The sequence below is a fragment of the Zeus faber genome (assembly GCF_960531495.2).
Source record: "Zeus faber genome assembly, chromosome: 21".
NCBI lineage: Eukaryota > Metazoa > Chordata > Actinopteri > Zeiformes > Zeidae > Zeus > Zeus faber.
In genome coordinates this window covers 20,887,484-20,903,356 of record NC_137208.1, presented here as the reverse complement: position 1 = coordinate 20,903,356, position 15,873 = coordinate 20,887,484, and the positions used below count along the sequence as shown (strand labels likewise).

The window sequence follows — 15,873 nt, the reverse complement described above, 5'->3', positions numbered from 1 at the left end:
CGGCACAAACGAACCTCCGCAATCACAAAACACACCGGAACAGAGAGCCAAGGCACACCCCTCCATTGAACTTTATCGGAGGTGGCGCCCGGTTGTACATTTGCAGGGGAGATGGGTTGGTTGGAAACAGGTCAATGCGGAGCAAAAGCATCCATTCATTCCGTGTCTACCTATCTCCGCATTCGCGGTCGCTTGCTCGCCGTATCCCCCGCACAGACGATCCCGCGCCGGACCCCCGCCGTGGCGCGGTGCCGCCGCGCGGTGGAGAGCGTCGGTAGGGCAGCGTGCGTTCGTGGGAAGGGGGCGGGGTCTGCCGTCTCGACGAGCTCGGCTTTCCGATAACGGCCGAGCCGAGGCGCCGCTTCCCGGGACATCCGGGTTCCGCCGCTGCCTTTCAACATAAACAGCAATGGCGGAGGCAGCAGCAGCGGCGGCAGCTCCAGCGGTAACGGGAGGCTGGACCAAACACGTAACCTGCAGGTGAGGCGACGCCGCACCGCACCGCACCGCACCGCACCGCACGACACAGCCGTCTCACAAAACGCCTCGCTGCTCGACGTCCGAGGCACAACACGGGGTTGCGTTTCGTTCGTCGTCGAGCGGGGGGGCTGACAGACAGCTGACCGCGTCGCGGAGCCCCAGCTGGGTTGTGTTGTTGTCGGCCGCCAGACGGACCGCGGCTCGGCCAGCGGGCCGGTAGGACCTCAGCAGCCTGGGGGACGAAACGATGTTTACCAAGCAACACAAAGGAAGGTGGGCTGGAGTACCCCTGGCTGCGGAGTAGTGATTTTGTTTGATATTATTTTGTTATAACATTTTTTTTTTTTTGGGTACACACAGTGTATGTACTTTTTGTTTGACATGTATGTATTTAAACTGTACAATTTCCTATTTTTGACAGTGTGGATTGTTCATACAGAGGTTCATTGTTTTGTTTTAACGTTTGGTTCTTGGCGAGTCACTCGGTTAAAAAAAAAAAAAAAAAACATTTATTCGAATTTTTTTTTTTCCGGGTATTCGTTCGTTTTTTTCAGTTGGTATAATGAGCGAGTGAGGGAGGACTTCGTGTCCCACATGAATTACACCAAATGCCTGTACCCCCCTCCCACACTCACAAAACCCACGAACGACCCTTTTGCCTGAGTAACTCCCTTATGGTTTCAAAGATGTTTTCGCTACGGACGAATCGTTCACAAGTCATACACTGACCTGTCCATCTTATATGGGGATATGGCTCCATCCCCTTTCGTTTAAAAACAAAACAAAAAAAAACAAAACCTGGCTGTGACTGCGATTTTATAGTTGTTTGATCCTACTGACAAAATATACATTGTAAGTCGCCTTTGACAAAGACATCTGCAAAACGATGTCATTAAAGTTCAAAGTCTGTCCCATCCACAGCAGCTTTTCTTCTCCAGCAGCGGTGGCTGACTTCGTCTTCACTTCAATTCTGCATTGTTCGCTGAACCGTTGGCTGTGAGCAGTGTTCATGTTCAGTGTTAGTTTAAATGAGCTTGAGACGGTACTGATGGCGTTTATGTTCATTCAAGTCAAAGGATTGGCTTATTCAATAGCTGACGTCATGTTCTACACCGCTTTGTAGCCATGTGAATATGAAATGGATATGCAAAATCTGATTATCATGTATCATTTGACATGTCATACAGGCTGATATAAATATTTACATATTCTTTTGGTATTCCCAGGTATTTCATGCATGGGCTCTGCAAAGAAGGAGAGAACTGTCGATATTCCCATGATCTTGCCAGCAGCAAACCCGCAGCAATGATTTGCAAGTTTTTTCAAAAGGGAAACTGCGTCTTCGGCGACCGTTGCAGGTAACTATCCAGCTGAAAGCCACACGTCTGAAGGTTATATTTCACATGGAATGCGTTGATGGGTGTCATTCGAATTGACCCAGCTTGTGCTTTAGTGTGCTGGTTTGCTTTCACTGCAATTGCGACGGATATTAAAAACAAATCTTTTTGTCTTGAAGTGTACCTGTATTAGAACACCTCCCTCCCCATGTCTTCCAAGAATTGTTGTGGCATCTTCTTCCCAGTGAAGTTGGCACACGAGAATGCCGCTTCCTCCCGTCAACATGTTTCTCACGTCTAGCCAGACAACCCCTCAGTATTGCCCCGCTGGGGTCACGGTGCTTAAGAACCTGTTCTGTTCGTAGATTAGATTAGCATTTGCTGTCTGCGTGTTATTGTGACTATTCCCACCACTGCTCTGTGTCACTTGATGGATTTTGGTGGGAACTTGGGAAGGAAGCCTTTGGTCCAACTGTCTGCTTGCTAAAGCTGAACAGTTATGGTACGATAGAATGGGAATTCAGTAATATCACGGAATCGACAAGGATACCATTATAATTCCGTTCCACGTTACGTGTGTTGACTGTCATGCATTCATTTTGTAGTGCCTGAAACTTGGGTGATCAGAGATGTTTGTGGCACCTTGATCGACCTCGTCTTGGTCTTTATCTGCATATCATCACATTGAAACGATTTGTCTTTGTTAGAACAGGACTCTTTAATGCAAGAGCATAAAGTATCTGTGTCTGCAGTCAGAAGGCAGAGATGGTACTAGAGACATGTTGGATGCTGTCTCTCTGATGTCTTGTGTCCTCTCTCCATGTACACGTCTCAATAAAATGTAATTCCACTGAAACACATCGAATCTGAGAGAAGAGCTGAGTTATTTTTCCACATGTATCATGGTTTCTGCCTCGAAGATAAGCTACAATGTTAGAGCGTACAGATGCTGTAAAGTTGTTTTGTATGGTGATATGACGATAGATTACTATTGAAAGACAACATTAATTGGCTATGGCTGATAGACTTTATATAAAACATAATGCTGCTTGGCCTCTTATAAACCATCAAACATTTCTGAAGACAACTGAGTGACTCCCCCCGAATCTGAGAAGAGAAATTCAAAATTCTGGCTATTGGATGGCAAAGGGCCGTTTCAGATGTTCAGTTGTTTTTCAGACAGCAGCCCGCCAGCGCAGACTTAGTCTGCGTTCTGCTGAATCCCCATAGTTACCACGGCAGCTTAGAGGAGGAGGAGGAGGTGGTGGTGGTGGTGGTGGTGGGGTGTGCTTTTGTTACCTCAATACTTAACCCATACAGAATGAGCTACTGAGGTCGGGCAGTTGGTCTGTAGGAAGACGCAGGCCTGTAGAATCCAGCGTCACTTAGCCCGTGCTCATGTTGTTATTGTCTTCGTTCTTTGGAGGAATGCAGTGTGATGGAGATGCAGGGAAGAGGGTGTCCTCATTATTTAAGTGACCCCCCCCCCACCACCAACACCTCCACACAGCCTTTAAAAGTCCCCAGAGGCAAGGGCCCCACGGCCTCGGGGGGGTGGGCTCGGTTATGGATGAATTCTGCTAGGGGCCACAGCTATTGTGATGGGCTCTTGTCTCGCTCTGTCTCAGTTTCTCTCTCCCGTCATGCCAGACGGAGTGCTCTGCAGTCTGCATGGCAATTGCATAACCCCCCGTGCATTTCCCTTCCTCCTAGTCCCTCCCCATCGCAGGGTTCACACGGTTCATTCTGCTGCAGCAGCAGTAGCTGTAGCCCCCTCTTTCGTTTATTAATGTGTACAACACTAACATATATGTTCTCATGTGTGTTGGTGTGTGGGTGTGTGTGTGGACTTGGCATTGTTTAAAAAAATGACAATGCCAGCACCCTTAAAGTGATACCAATAGAGTACTTTATTCGATACCTTTTTTTTTTTTTTTTTGACTATACCCATCATGTGAATGGAAGCATTCAGTTGGGTAAAATGCCACCACTCCTCCCCATCCAAATTATTTTTACACTAACACATTTTGAAAGTGTTGATTGAAACATTTATTAAATAACTGTACAGTTAAGTATTTGGACAGTGTAATTTTAAACAAATAGCCAGAACAGGAGGAATGTTTGCAGTGAGGAAAACCTATTTCACTGTTCATGTGAACACCTGACTTGTTTTAAGACTGACTTGAAAAAATGTGAATTGTACCTATCCTTTTAACTAGGCAATTAATAAAGAATGTCAAAGTAGTTGAGAAGGCAGGAGCAGCTTTTTTTTGGCAGGCTGATTAATGTTCACAACCTGTAACAACTTACCAGAGCTGCTGTTGTACTGCTGCTGCGACATTGAGCCAATCACACGTCGCATGAAATTGAAGAACGCTTGCGGTGGTTGGCTGCGAGCAAAACCATACAAATAATTTTTCTAGATCTGGGTACAAAAAGGATCGAATGCAGGTATTGTTTGACTGGAGATGTTTCGATACTGCTTGGTATTGGATTATTTTGGTCTCTAAAAGGGGTGGGTGGTGTGTGTGTGTGTGTGTGTGTGTGTGTGTGTGTGTGTGTGTGTGTGTGTGTGTGTGTGTGTGTGTGTGTGTGTGTGTGTGTGTGTGTGTGTGTGTGTGTGTGTGTGTGTGTGTGTGTGTGTGTGTGTTTGTGTCACAACAAACCACTGACGGGTGAAGTGAATAACATTGATCATCTGGTTCCAATGGCACCTGTCAAGGGGTGGGATATATTAGGCAGCAAGTGAATAGGTAGATCTTGAAGTTGATGAAAAATGGGCAAGTGTAAGGATCTGAGTGACTTTGAAAAGGGCCAAATTGTGATGGCTAGACGACTGCGTCAGAGCATCTCCAAAACGGCAGGTCTTGTGGCGTGTTCCTGGTATGCAGTGGTTAGTACCTACCAAAAGCGGTCCAAGGAAGAGAAACCGCTGAACCGGTGACAGGGTCATGGATGCGCATGGGCTCATTGATGCATGTGGGAAACGACGTATAACCCATAGGGTCCGATCCCACAGAAGAGCTACTGTAGCACAAATTGCTGAAAAAGTAAATGCTGCTATGATAGAAAGGTGTCAGAACACACAGTGAATCACAGCTTGTTGTGTAAGGGGCTGTGTAGCCGCAGACCGGTCAGAGTGCCCATGCTGACCCCTGTCCACCACCAAAAGCGTCTACAATGGGGACATGAGCGTCAGAAATGGACTGTGAAGCAATGGAAAAAGGTCTGATGAGTTACGTTTTATTTTACATAATGTGGCTGGCCGAGTACGTGTGTCATTAACCTGGGGAAGCGATGGCACTTTAGGAAGAAGGCAAGCCGGCACAGGCAGTGTGATGCTCTGGAAAATGTTCTATTGTAAAACCTTGGGTCCTGGCGATCATGTGGAAGTTACTTTGCCACGTATACCACCTACCTAAACATTGTTCGGCGGGACAGAGCTGTTTTGGGTGGGCGTGCGTGCGTTATTAACGGTTCTTATCAGGTCATTGAGGTGCCTGAATTTTTTTCCTCATAAGTGCTAAGTACTGGAATACCCTTAATTTAAAAAAAAATAATAATAATAATACACACACACACACACACACACACACACACACACACACACACACACACACACACACACACACACACACACACACACACACACACACACACACCGGCCACTTTATTAGGTACACCTTGCTAGTAATGGGTCCGACCCCCTTTTGCCTTCAGAACTGCCTTAATTCTTCGTGGCATAGATTCAATAAGGTGTTGGAAACATTCCTCAGAGATTTTGGTCCATATTGACATGGTAGCATCAAGCAGTTGCTGCAGATTTGTCGGCTGCACATCCATGATGCAATCTCCCGTTCCACCACATCCCAAAGGTGCTCTATTGGATTGAGATCTGGTGACTGCGGAGGTCATTGGAGTACAGTGAACTCATTGTCATGTTCAAGAAACCAGTTTGAGATGATTTGAGCTTTGTGACATGGTGCATTATCCTGCTGGAAGTAGCCATCAGAAGATGGGTACACTGTGGTCATAAAGGGACGGACATGGTCAGCAACAATACTCAGGTATGCTGTGGCGTTTAACCGATGCTCACTTGGTACTAAGGAGCCCAAAGTGTGCCAAGAAAATATACCCCACACCATTACACCACCACCACCACCACCAGCCTAAACCGTAGATACAAGGCAGAATGGATCCATGCTTTCATGTTGTTTACGCCAAATCCTGACCTTACCATCTGAATGTCGCAGCTGAAATCGAGACTCATCAGACCAGGCAACGTTTTTCCAATCTTCTATTTTCCATTTTTGGTGAGCCTGTGCGAATTTTAGCCTCAGTTTCCTGTTCTTAGCTGACAGGAGTGGCACCCGGTGTGGTCTTCTGCTGCTGTAGCCCATCTGCTTCAAGGTTCCACGTGTTGTACGTTGAGAGATGGTACTCTGCATACCTTGGTTGTCATGAGTGGTCGTCCACACAACTGTCGCTCATTGGATATTTTCTCCTTTTTGACCATTCTCTGTAAACCCTAGAGATGGTTGTGGTTGAAAATCCCAGTAAGTCAGCAGTTTCTGAAATACTCAGACCAGCCCGTCTGGCACCAACAACCATGCCACCTTCAAAGTCACTTAAATCCCCTTCCCCATTCTGATGCTCGTTTTGAACTTCAGCAAGTCATCCTCCCCATGTCTACATGCCGAATGCAATGAGGTGTGTGTGTGTGTGTGTGTGTGTGTGTGTGTGTGTGTGTGTGTGTGTGTGTGTGTGTGTGTGTGTGTGTGTGTGTGTGTGTGTGTGTGTGTGTGTGTGTGTGTGTGTGTGTGTGTGTGTGTGTGTGTGTGTGCGCGCGCGCACTGTCTTGTTTGTACAGGCGTGATGCACTATGAATTATTGCCTGCTATTTTTTCAGTGCTTTAATTATTGCATCTGAATGCAACTTATTTTTGGTGGACTGCTCAGACTAGGTTAGACTGATCACGGGTTCTCCAAGCCTTTGTTGATTCTGAAAACACTACTCGTCCTTTATCACTGTCATCTGTCATTGACGGGTTGGGGTTAAGATGCAAGATTATCTTTTTTAGATCCATATAAAAATGCATATAAAGGAGCTTCTGATATTAATATGATTTATATCCACACTATATGTCATAGTGAACAAAAGAAAATCACAACTGACCAGAACTAGACTTTGGAACTAGGGTTGGGAGGGTGTGCTTTTATTTGCGTGCTACGTCCACATACATCCTCTTTGTGCACGCAAGTGAATGAGCTGCATGCTCTGCTGCTCCGTCTACCTCTCTCTGGTGCGGGGGATGTGGATCGGGACCTCACCAGGTGACCACTGCTGGACTGTCTCTTGCCCCACCTATTCTGGCATTATCATGTCATGTGTGAAAAGGCGCAAGATGGAAATGTGGCTGCATATGTGAAGAGTGAAACTCTTTAGCGGTCCCGGAAAGGTTATCCCTGTAATTTACTGGGAACTACATGTGAAAAGGGTTTAGTAATGGCATAGCCATTCAGTCAGTCCTGGAAAAAAATACATGTTTAAATTGAAAATTGAATCAAATCGTGGCCTTCTAATTGAAACTGAAATTGAAATGTGGATTTTGAGATTCTTGACACCCTTAATTGTCATGGAAACACGCTTAGTGGCGTAATTCCCCTACATAGCCCCGCCCCTGTCCCTGTGATGTCACAGCTCTCCTTATAAAGCTGAGCGTTTGGAGACGCACACGCACAGACGGAGAGACGGAGGACAACACAGAGGAGTGGGACATTAGGTCGGTCGACGCAACCCCACCTCTGACTGACAAGGGTCAGTGACACATGCACACAGTGACACACATACACACACACACACACACAGTGACACACACACACACAGTGACACACACACCCGGGTTGTAGCTTTTAGTAAAAGAAGTAGGCGGTAATTCAACATCACGATTCGATGCAAGCTGCTAAAAGAAGGAACAAGAAGAAGAGGAATCCCATCAGTTTCCTAGTTTACTAGACTCCTTGATGCTAGTCTCCTACACTGTCGTCTAGCTCCTACACTGTCTCCTAGACTGTCTCCTTGCCTCTATACTGTTCTGCTCCTAGATGGTCCTCTACACTGTCTCCCAGGAAGTCATCTCACTTCTACACTGTCACCTAGACTATCATACACTGTGTCTCAGCTCCTAGTGTAGGAGCTTCTCAAGCAGTAGTGGAAGTCATCTATGGATACAGTGGACAACCTTCAGCAAGCAATCACAGTGTCCTAGCTCCTACACTATCCTAGACTATCTTACACTATGTCCTAGCTCCCAGACTGCCAGTCTCCTAGCACTTGCATAATCACACAGGAATGGCCACACATTGCCCGCACTTGTTTACAACTCTGAATGTAAGTTTTCTATGTTGGAATTTAATTTGAACAATGTCACATTGATGGGGATGGACCTACATAGCACTACAGTTTATTTTTTTGGTATTCAAAGCAACTGGCGCAACTGGCTTGACAAAAAATGTCAGATGGATATTTCATGGTCTAAATATTTCATTTCCGTATGAAGCTCATTCTCAACTGATGTATCAGTGCATGGAATGAGTCATGACTGTAATCACCCACGCTGAGAACAGTCAGGAGGAACACACACCCTACCAGCCTTGTTGTTATGCTACTCGCTGAAGGGAAGCTTCTTCATTACTCATTACATTTGGCCTTCAATGGTATTTTGTGAGTTAACTTTTTAAGGCAACTTGCAAGGGCCTTCAGCAGCCGAGCTTATCTTGAATACCTAGTCGTGTTTGTGGTTCAGCCGTTTGGGGTTCAGCAGCTGCTACAGAACAAACACAGTCGGAGGTCAACAGGAGACGGCTTTATCCTTAATCAGCAGGACATGAGATGTCATGACATGTCGGCACTCCTGCCAGACCCATGCGGGCAATGTGTTCAATTTGTCCATATCTGTTACGCTCAGAAAAGGTTGTGAGACCATGCGTGATTGTCATTTGTTTGTGGTTCCAATAGTCACAGCAGCTGCTCGAAGGGAAACGAGAGCAAGAAGCGAGACTGAAACAATAAGAAGGCCCTAAGAAGTCGAAGCAGCGGTTACCTTGAGCTCAGAAACATTGATAAAGTTGACACATCTGGGAAACGTGTCCAATGGGTGTCTGGCAGATCTTCTTGTTGAACTGTGAATATGAGCTGTTTGCTTTATCGCTGTGCTGTTTTAAAAGGAGATTAATTATGTGAGTTGAAAATGATGTCTTCCTGCGTTTCGGTCCAGATGGCTTAGTAAAATCTGTTTTGTTTTTTTTTTTGTTTTTTTTACTGACATATTTAGAATCTTCAAACACTGGATCCTATGTGGCATCTAACAGTTAAACCTACATTCATTTGGGATTTTTGTCGGCTCGGGATATCAGAGATTTTTGATGGAACCAACTGCTATGTGAAGGAAGTAGAAGACAATGTCTGCTCTCCTGAGAAAGGTAGCCCCTTACCTAACCTCCTCCCACTTGAGCTGGAAATAGGCCTCATTTTGAACCATAACATTACACAATATTACACAACACAGAATCACTGAATTGTCCTGGTTCAATCATTTATATTGTATTCAAGGTTGGGATGGCCCCCTCTTACAAATGGTTAACCTAAAGCCACATCAATTTAGGTGGATCTACCATTTACATTGAGAATGAGGTTCTCGACGAGTGACAATCTTGAGGTTATGGTTAGGCTTAGCGGTAGCACCGTTGCCTCCGTCTTCTACTACTACTACTTCCTACTCCACTGGGCATTTCTTTCTCGACTGCCCCCTGTCGTTCCGGTGAGTACTACTACTTCCTGGCTGGGTATCTTTTTTTTCTCCAAACACCCTGCGCCCCATCAAGACGCCGTTGATACAATAACAACAAGACTGCAGATTGTTCAGTTCTTATTGATAAGACCAAATCCTAATAGATTAAATACTTATTAGCAATTAATCGATAGTCTACTAATTGTTACCATCCTTAATTCTCATAGTTGAAGTGAGCATTCCTCTACTCTAGGGTTGAACCCAGTCATGATGTGTGATTTTGTCATCTAATTGACCAGTAACAGAATTATTTGCCTTGTGACTTGCTCTTACGGTTTATTGTACACAGCCCGGTTCTTTTGACCTTATTTCTATTAAGCCACGATACTCTATGCTAATTCTAGTTGTTTGTGCAGATGGAAAAGCCTGGAGAGTTTCACACCTCTCACAAGCTTGAAGGTCTGTCGTGAAACAATTAAAATGTGGAAGCAAATTAACCTCTTTGACACAACTCAGACCATCGGATATCACCATGCCCAACGTATCTCGACCCTGGAGGGCAAGTGATGGGAAGCCACTCCTTGGGAGGGTGACACCTTTAACCCTTTGCCGGTTGGCGGAGGAAGAATTGCATGAAATGCAGCTTTAAATGACAAATTAATCAGAAATGGGGGTGTGGGGGGCGGTCCCTCCACAGGTTCGAACACTCCAAGCCAGCCAAGCAGGACGATCTGCCTGGTCCCCTGCCGCTGCCGCTGCCCTCCGCCCCCCCCACAACGTCCAGCGTGGCGGACCCAGTGCCGGGCGGCTCGTGCAGCGCCTCGGAAAGCACGGAGAACCCCCGTGGCCACGGCGCGAGGGACTGGGTCAACGCCGCAGAGTTTGTCCCAGGGCAGCCCTACTGCGGACGGGGTAAGTGATGCACACGTCCGTGGAGGGCTTCTTCGATTGCGCTGATGGCGATGCTCAATCCTAAACACAAATCCTGAACGTATACCTATCTGATCTGTATTTCGCCCCAAGTTGCCTGGGCTCACTTGACTTTTTTGATGGGGCGAGCCATTGGAAAATCTGAAATGGAGGAAGCCGTGTCCAGCTGTGTACAATTCTGCACAGCTTGATAACCGTCTACGCCTACTTCACAACGGCAAAGGAATTTTGCATAACTCCATTGCATCTAACTGTTTTCTTGGTTTCGAAGAAGCAGACAAGGAAGTTGCTTTTTATTTCATGTCCATCAGGTTTCATAAAGTCTTGTTAAGACTTGTCATGACTTTTTTAATTTGGAATTTTCTCCATTTTAGCCTTAGTATGGATCAATATCCAATGCACATACTGCTTAAGCTCCTTAAATTGACAGTATAGTTTTGGAGAACCAAAAAAAAAAAGTGATTATCTCATCCTCTGATTTTTATTGGAAGCGCTGTGAGAATCTTTTTTTTTTTTTTTTTTTTTTTTTTTTTTTTTCCCCCCAGAGGGACTTGCTCTAATTACTTCAGGTAGTGGGTATTTTGCTGGCAGCAGCAGTCTTCCTTGGATGGCCATCGTGTGCTTGCGTTAATTAGGTCAGCTAATCAATCTAGTCCATCCAGATCATTGTGGCAGTCGTCTTCCCTTTGCAAGACTGGACTCAAATTGTAGGAAGTGAACCATTAGCTTCAAAGAAAAGTAACTGTCTCCTGAAATCACCAGTTATCATCCCCAAAACATTGCCAAGTTAACTTTATCGAGGTAAATCGACGAGATGCCAAGGACATTGTTCTCCCAATGGCTGACTGCGGTCTCTATGCCTCACCCGCCACGTGTCCCGCCCTTTGTGCGGCGTCTAGCCGAGCCCGGGAAGGTGGAGGGGCTGATCTCCGTCGCCAAGGAGTCGGAAGAGGACCCCATGGTGGACGACAAGGAGCTGAGGAAGCAGCTGTGTCCGTACGCCGCCGTGGGTGAGTGCCGCTACGGGCTGAACTGCGCGTATCTGCACGGCGATGTGTGCGACATGTGCGGCCTGCAGGTGCTCCACCCCACCGACAGTGGCCAGCGCTCGGAGCACACCAAGGTGAGTGCCCACCGCCCGGCGTGCGTGTGCATGTGCGTGTGCGTGTGTACACTTAGAATATATTAAGGGCTTGGTGCAATGGTATTACATAATGTGTTATTACAAGCAGAAAATGATTTACACTGAAATTAAAGTAGGAGCTGATTAATATTTTGGATGTAAAATAGAATGAAAATATACTGTAATGAATGTGGCTGTAAGATGGGTTCATATTCCCTTCCTTCAAATGATGGAGCAAAAGATTGATGTAGTAATGTAATGTAATGTAATGTAGTTAGATGAACCACCTCGCTCGGGGTTGCAACCAATTACATGGCTAATTATAATCCATAATAATGTGGCAGGATTCATTGTCCTTGGCAAAAGTTTCTTAACATCTTTGTGGGTGACAGTGGCCCAAATCCAGTTGCCTGGGGCAACTGGGCGACCGCTACTGCCAAGCCCTGGACAGTAGCTAATAGCCATAGCACAACCAGACAGTCGTTACATATTGGAGAGAACAATTTTGTACATTCAGCTATCCATTTGATGTATGCTGTCATATTTCCAGGCGTGCATTGAGGCCCACGAGAAGGACATGGAGATTTCCTTTGCGATCCAGCGCAGCAAGGACATGATGTGCGGCGTGTGCATGGAGGTGGTGTTTGAGAAGGCCAACCCCAGCGAGCGGCGCTTTGGCATCCTCTCCAACTGCAGCCACTGCTACTGCCTCAAGTGCATCCGCAAGTGGAGGAGTGCAAAGCAGTTCGAGAGCAAAATCATCAAGTTAGTCTGTCGCAGCGGGAGGAAGGCAGAAATAGGGAGGGGGGGGGGGGGGGGGGGGTAGGCTTGGTTTTGTTTAGTTTTTATTTCCTCCCCCTCCTGGGCTGTTTCTTTTCAAGTTGACAGTTTTAAGGCTCAAAGTACAGGGAAACCCATAGTTCCATGGTTGTGTTAATAAAAAAAAAAAGGGGGGATATAAATTTTATATATATATATATAATATTTTTTTTCTGAAGCATGATAAAATGGGTGAAGCCACAGTCGGGTCATTCGTCTTTGTTTTCTTCTGCAGGTCTTGCCCAGAGTGTCGGATCACGTCAAACTTTGTCATCCCTAGCGAGTACTGGGTAGAAGATAAAGATGACAAACAGAAGCTGATCCAGAAATACAAGGATGGCATGGGGTACAACAAAAAACAACTCTCAAATGGCAACAGAATAAAGGCCACCCCACCGTTCTTTGCCCTTTGGAGCCATTTAACCTTTATCCATGGCACCTAGTACATGGACTCCACTGTTGCCAGCATCCATTGGGGACAGATAACTGGTTTATGAACCAAAAGCTCAAGATTTCAAGCTATTTCCAAAATTGTATTTAGCTAAAAGTGACTTAACTTTCACCCTGCAGCTGAGGGTTTGTTGAAAATCTGCTTTGCTTATCACTGGTTGCCATGTTGCTAATATGAGGCGTTAAATGACCGACTACAGACCCCTGTTCTATATGCGGTGAAGCGGCACAGGAAATGAGCTTGAAGCGTCCCTTAATTCAAACAGATAGTTGGAGTTATTGTTAGCTGATGGTTTTTTTATTTATTTTTTTCATTTTTATTTTTACAGTTCTCCAAAGCTAGCTTGATGGGCTAGGGTTATGGATTTAACTCTGTTGCCATGCTAACTAGTGTATTGTGTTGGAAATTGGCATTTTAGCAGACTTGGGAAGCACCTCAGCGAGTTCCCCCGCTCTGTGTGTGTTCTGCAGAAGCAAACCGTGTCGATATTTTGACGAGGGTCGCGGAACCTGCCCATTCGGCTCCAACTGCTTCTACAAACACGCCTTTCCTGACGGCCGTCTGGAGGAGGTTCAGCCCCAGCGGAGGCAGACCAACGGATCCAACGGCAGGAACCGGGTAAGAGCCTGGGACAAGTCACCGAGGGGAGCAGTCTGGTAGAGGGGAGCAGTCACCTTGCGCTTTGCAGCTGCCTTTGTCAAGTAAATAACCAACGTAGCTCCCAAGAGAGACAAAAGAAACAACTTTTTGGCTATTGACACGTCTACTAACAGGACGTTTACCCATCCAACCAGTCATCAATGGACAGTAAACCTTATATTGGTCATCATCAATGGAGAATGAGGAAGTATGAGATCCAGTGGTGGCTGGTGATGATATTGAAGGGGAGGGCTGAATAAAAGTTAAAAAAAAAGAACGTATGTGCGTACCTGCGTACATACACTGGCAGCTGTTCGTAATTAATTACGTGACTGTACTTAAGTTTTGAACTTTGTTTATGTGTGCCAGCTGAAACGTTTTCATTATCACAGAAAATGACTAATGACACCAGGGGCAGAGCGTGTCTGCAACAAGTGGTACAGTCTTAGTCGAGCAGCCACTCAGAGTGGCTCACGTGCGTCACCAGAAAGTAAAGCCACCGCCTCCTCCATTGAGGATGGGCGCACTGCAAATGTGCCCAGGGCAGGAAACTAGGCTGGGAAACTAGGTTGTCCCAAAAATGGGACAAGAATGTTTTTGATTCAGACTGGCACGATTTACCAGACATAAAACAAAGTTAAGATATTAAACATATTTATTCTAATATTTATTTTACTCTGACAGATTAGGGGGCGGCGCCCTCACGCCCCCTATTGACCGGCAGCCACTGATGAGATAGATTACTACAACATCCCACACTGCAGCCACCTCAGTAGAATGTCCTAACAATCGATACAGTTGAATAAAGCCTCACTTGTCTCTGAAGAATGGAAATAAAATGATTATTTTATCATTTTTTTGATGTTTTATACATTTATTATTTTTTTAAAGTAGAATCTGTTAACACCACAGCTCTCGTGTGTGTGTGTGTGTGTGTGTGTGTGTGTGTGTGTGTGTGTGTGTGTGTGTGTGTGTGTGTGTGTGTGTGTGTGTGTGTGTGTGTGTGTGTGTGTGTGTGTGTGTGTGTGTGTGTCCTGAAACGAGTCACCTGGAAATTCTCAATGTGACGCGAGCTCTAGTGGCAGTACCACGCGTTGTATTTTATTTTTCATTTTAAAAATGCACTTCATCCATCTTAATATTCAAACAAATCTCTTCCGCTCATGATGGCAGTTTAATTCGACGAGTGGCGGAACATGTTTGTTTACACACTACTATCTTTGGAAACACCCTCTCTGTCCTCCGTGATTCAGTGTTTTTTTTTTTTTTTTGTTTGTTTGTTTTTTTCCCTCACATATTTCTCAACAGTTAACATGTTTGTTTTGTTGTGTTTTTTTTGTCTTTCTGATTGCGTCCTACGAACCAGATCTAGTATGTCCTCTACTGCCCCCTTGCGGCAGTCCTCGACAGGAACGTGGTGATGCACGATTAGTACATACAAGCGGGCCTTGCGCGTGCAGGCAGTAGGCTGGGCGCCTGCTGCTCGCGTAGGGTCCGTCCGTCCGTCGGTCCGCCTGCCGTTTGACCAAATGGATGTTGTCCACACTCCTCCCTCCCCAGAACCCGAGGCGCACGCCACTGTGGGACTTCCTGGACGAGCGGGAGAGCGGCGACTCGCTGGACAACGAGGACGACGACATGGTGACGTTCGAGCTGAGCGAAATGTTACTCATGCTGCTGGCCGCCGGCACTGACGATGAGGTGACGGACTCCGAGGACGAGTGGGACTTGTTTCACGAGGAGCTGGACGACATCTACGAGATTTACCTATAGCGTCCCACCCCCCCCCCACCCAAAAAAAAAAAATCCCCCCGTATCACCCCACCCCCTCTATACTCGACACTAGAATGGACTGTCTTGTGAGAGTGATGGACAGTAGTTCCTCCCCCTCTCCTCCCGCCCCTGTGTTGTGGCAGTGCCTTTAAGCGGGCCGTTAATAAATGAATTTAATAAAACGAATGAAATCGAAAAGGAAAAAAAAAATTTATATATATATATATATATATATATATATATATATATATATATATATATATATATATATATATATATATATATACTTAAAAAAAAAAAAAAATACAAAAAAAAAAAATCAACGGCAGTCTGCACTCGTGCTAAACATTTTCTAGAAACCTGTCCTTGTGAATATCCTCGTGCGGTTCATGTACAAGAAACAAAAATGAAATGGAAAAAATTGATATAACAACGAAGAGAAACAAGCAAATTGACAAGAAAAAAAACAAAAAAAAAAAACAACAGTTCCGAATTTCTTTTTCGAGTTTCGCTAATAAACGTGATCAAGTT

The 15,873-nt window shown here is 45.6% G+C and overlaps 1 protein-coding gene across 2 annotated transcripts; it reads left to right on the top strand.

Annotated features, from left to right (window-relative positions):
- The first annotated feature begins 404 nt into the window (after positions 1-404).
- On the top strand, positions 405-15,496 carry mkrn1 (makorin, ring finger protein, 1). Of its 2 annotated transcripts, XM_080022812.1 has the most exons (8): positions 405-480; positions 1,707-1,838; positions 10,305-10,519; positions 11,437-11,660; positions 12,211-12,425; positions 12,715-12,825; positions 13,401-13,548; positions 15,130-15,496. In XM_080022812.1, the coding sequence occupies exons 1-8, from the start codon at positions 410-412 to the stop codon at positions 15,340-15,342; spliced, it is 1,329 nt and encodes a 442-aa protein (XP_079878938.1). In that variant the 5' UTR covers positions 405-409; the 3' UTR covers positions 15,343-15,496. The 2 variants fall into 2 exon arrangements, with proteins under 2 accessions (XP_079878938.1, XP_079878939.1); XM_080022813.1 differs by lacking the exon at positions 1,707-1,838 and having other exon boundaries at positions 408-480.
- Positions 15,497-15,873: the final 377 nt, after the last annotated feature.

What these genes read in the sequence shown, in the direction of transcription:
- mkrn1 (XM_080022812.1), top strand. Translation starts at nt 410, where the DNA reads ATGGCGGAGGCAGCAGCAGCGGCGGCAGCTCCAGCGGTAACGGGAGGC. An exon ending in AGCGCTCGGAGCACACCAAG is followed by an intron (nt 11,661 to 12,210) that starts GTGAGTGCCCAC and finishes TCATATTTCCAG; the next exon opens with GCGTGCATTGAGGCCCACGA. An exon ending in GATCCAACGGCAGGAACCGG is followed by an intron (nt 13,549 to 15,129) that starts GTAAGAGCCTGG and finishes CTCCCTCCCCAG; the next exon opens with AACCCGAGGCGCACGCCACT.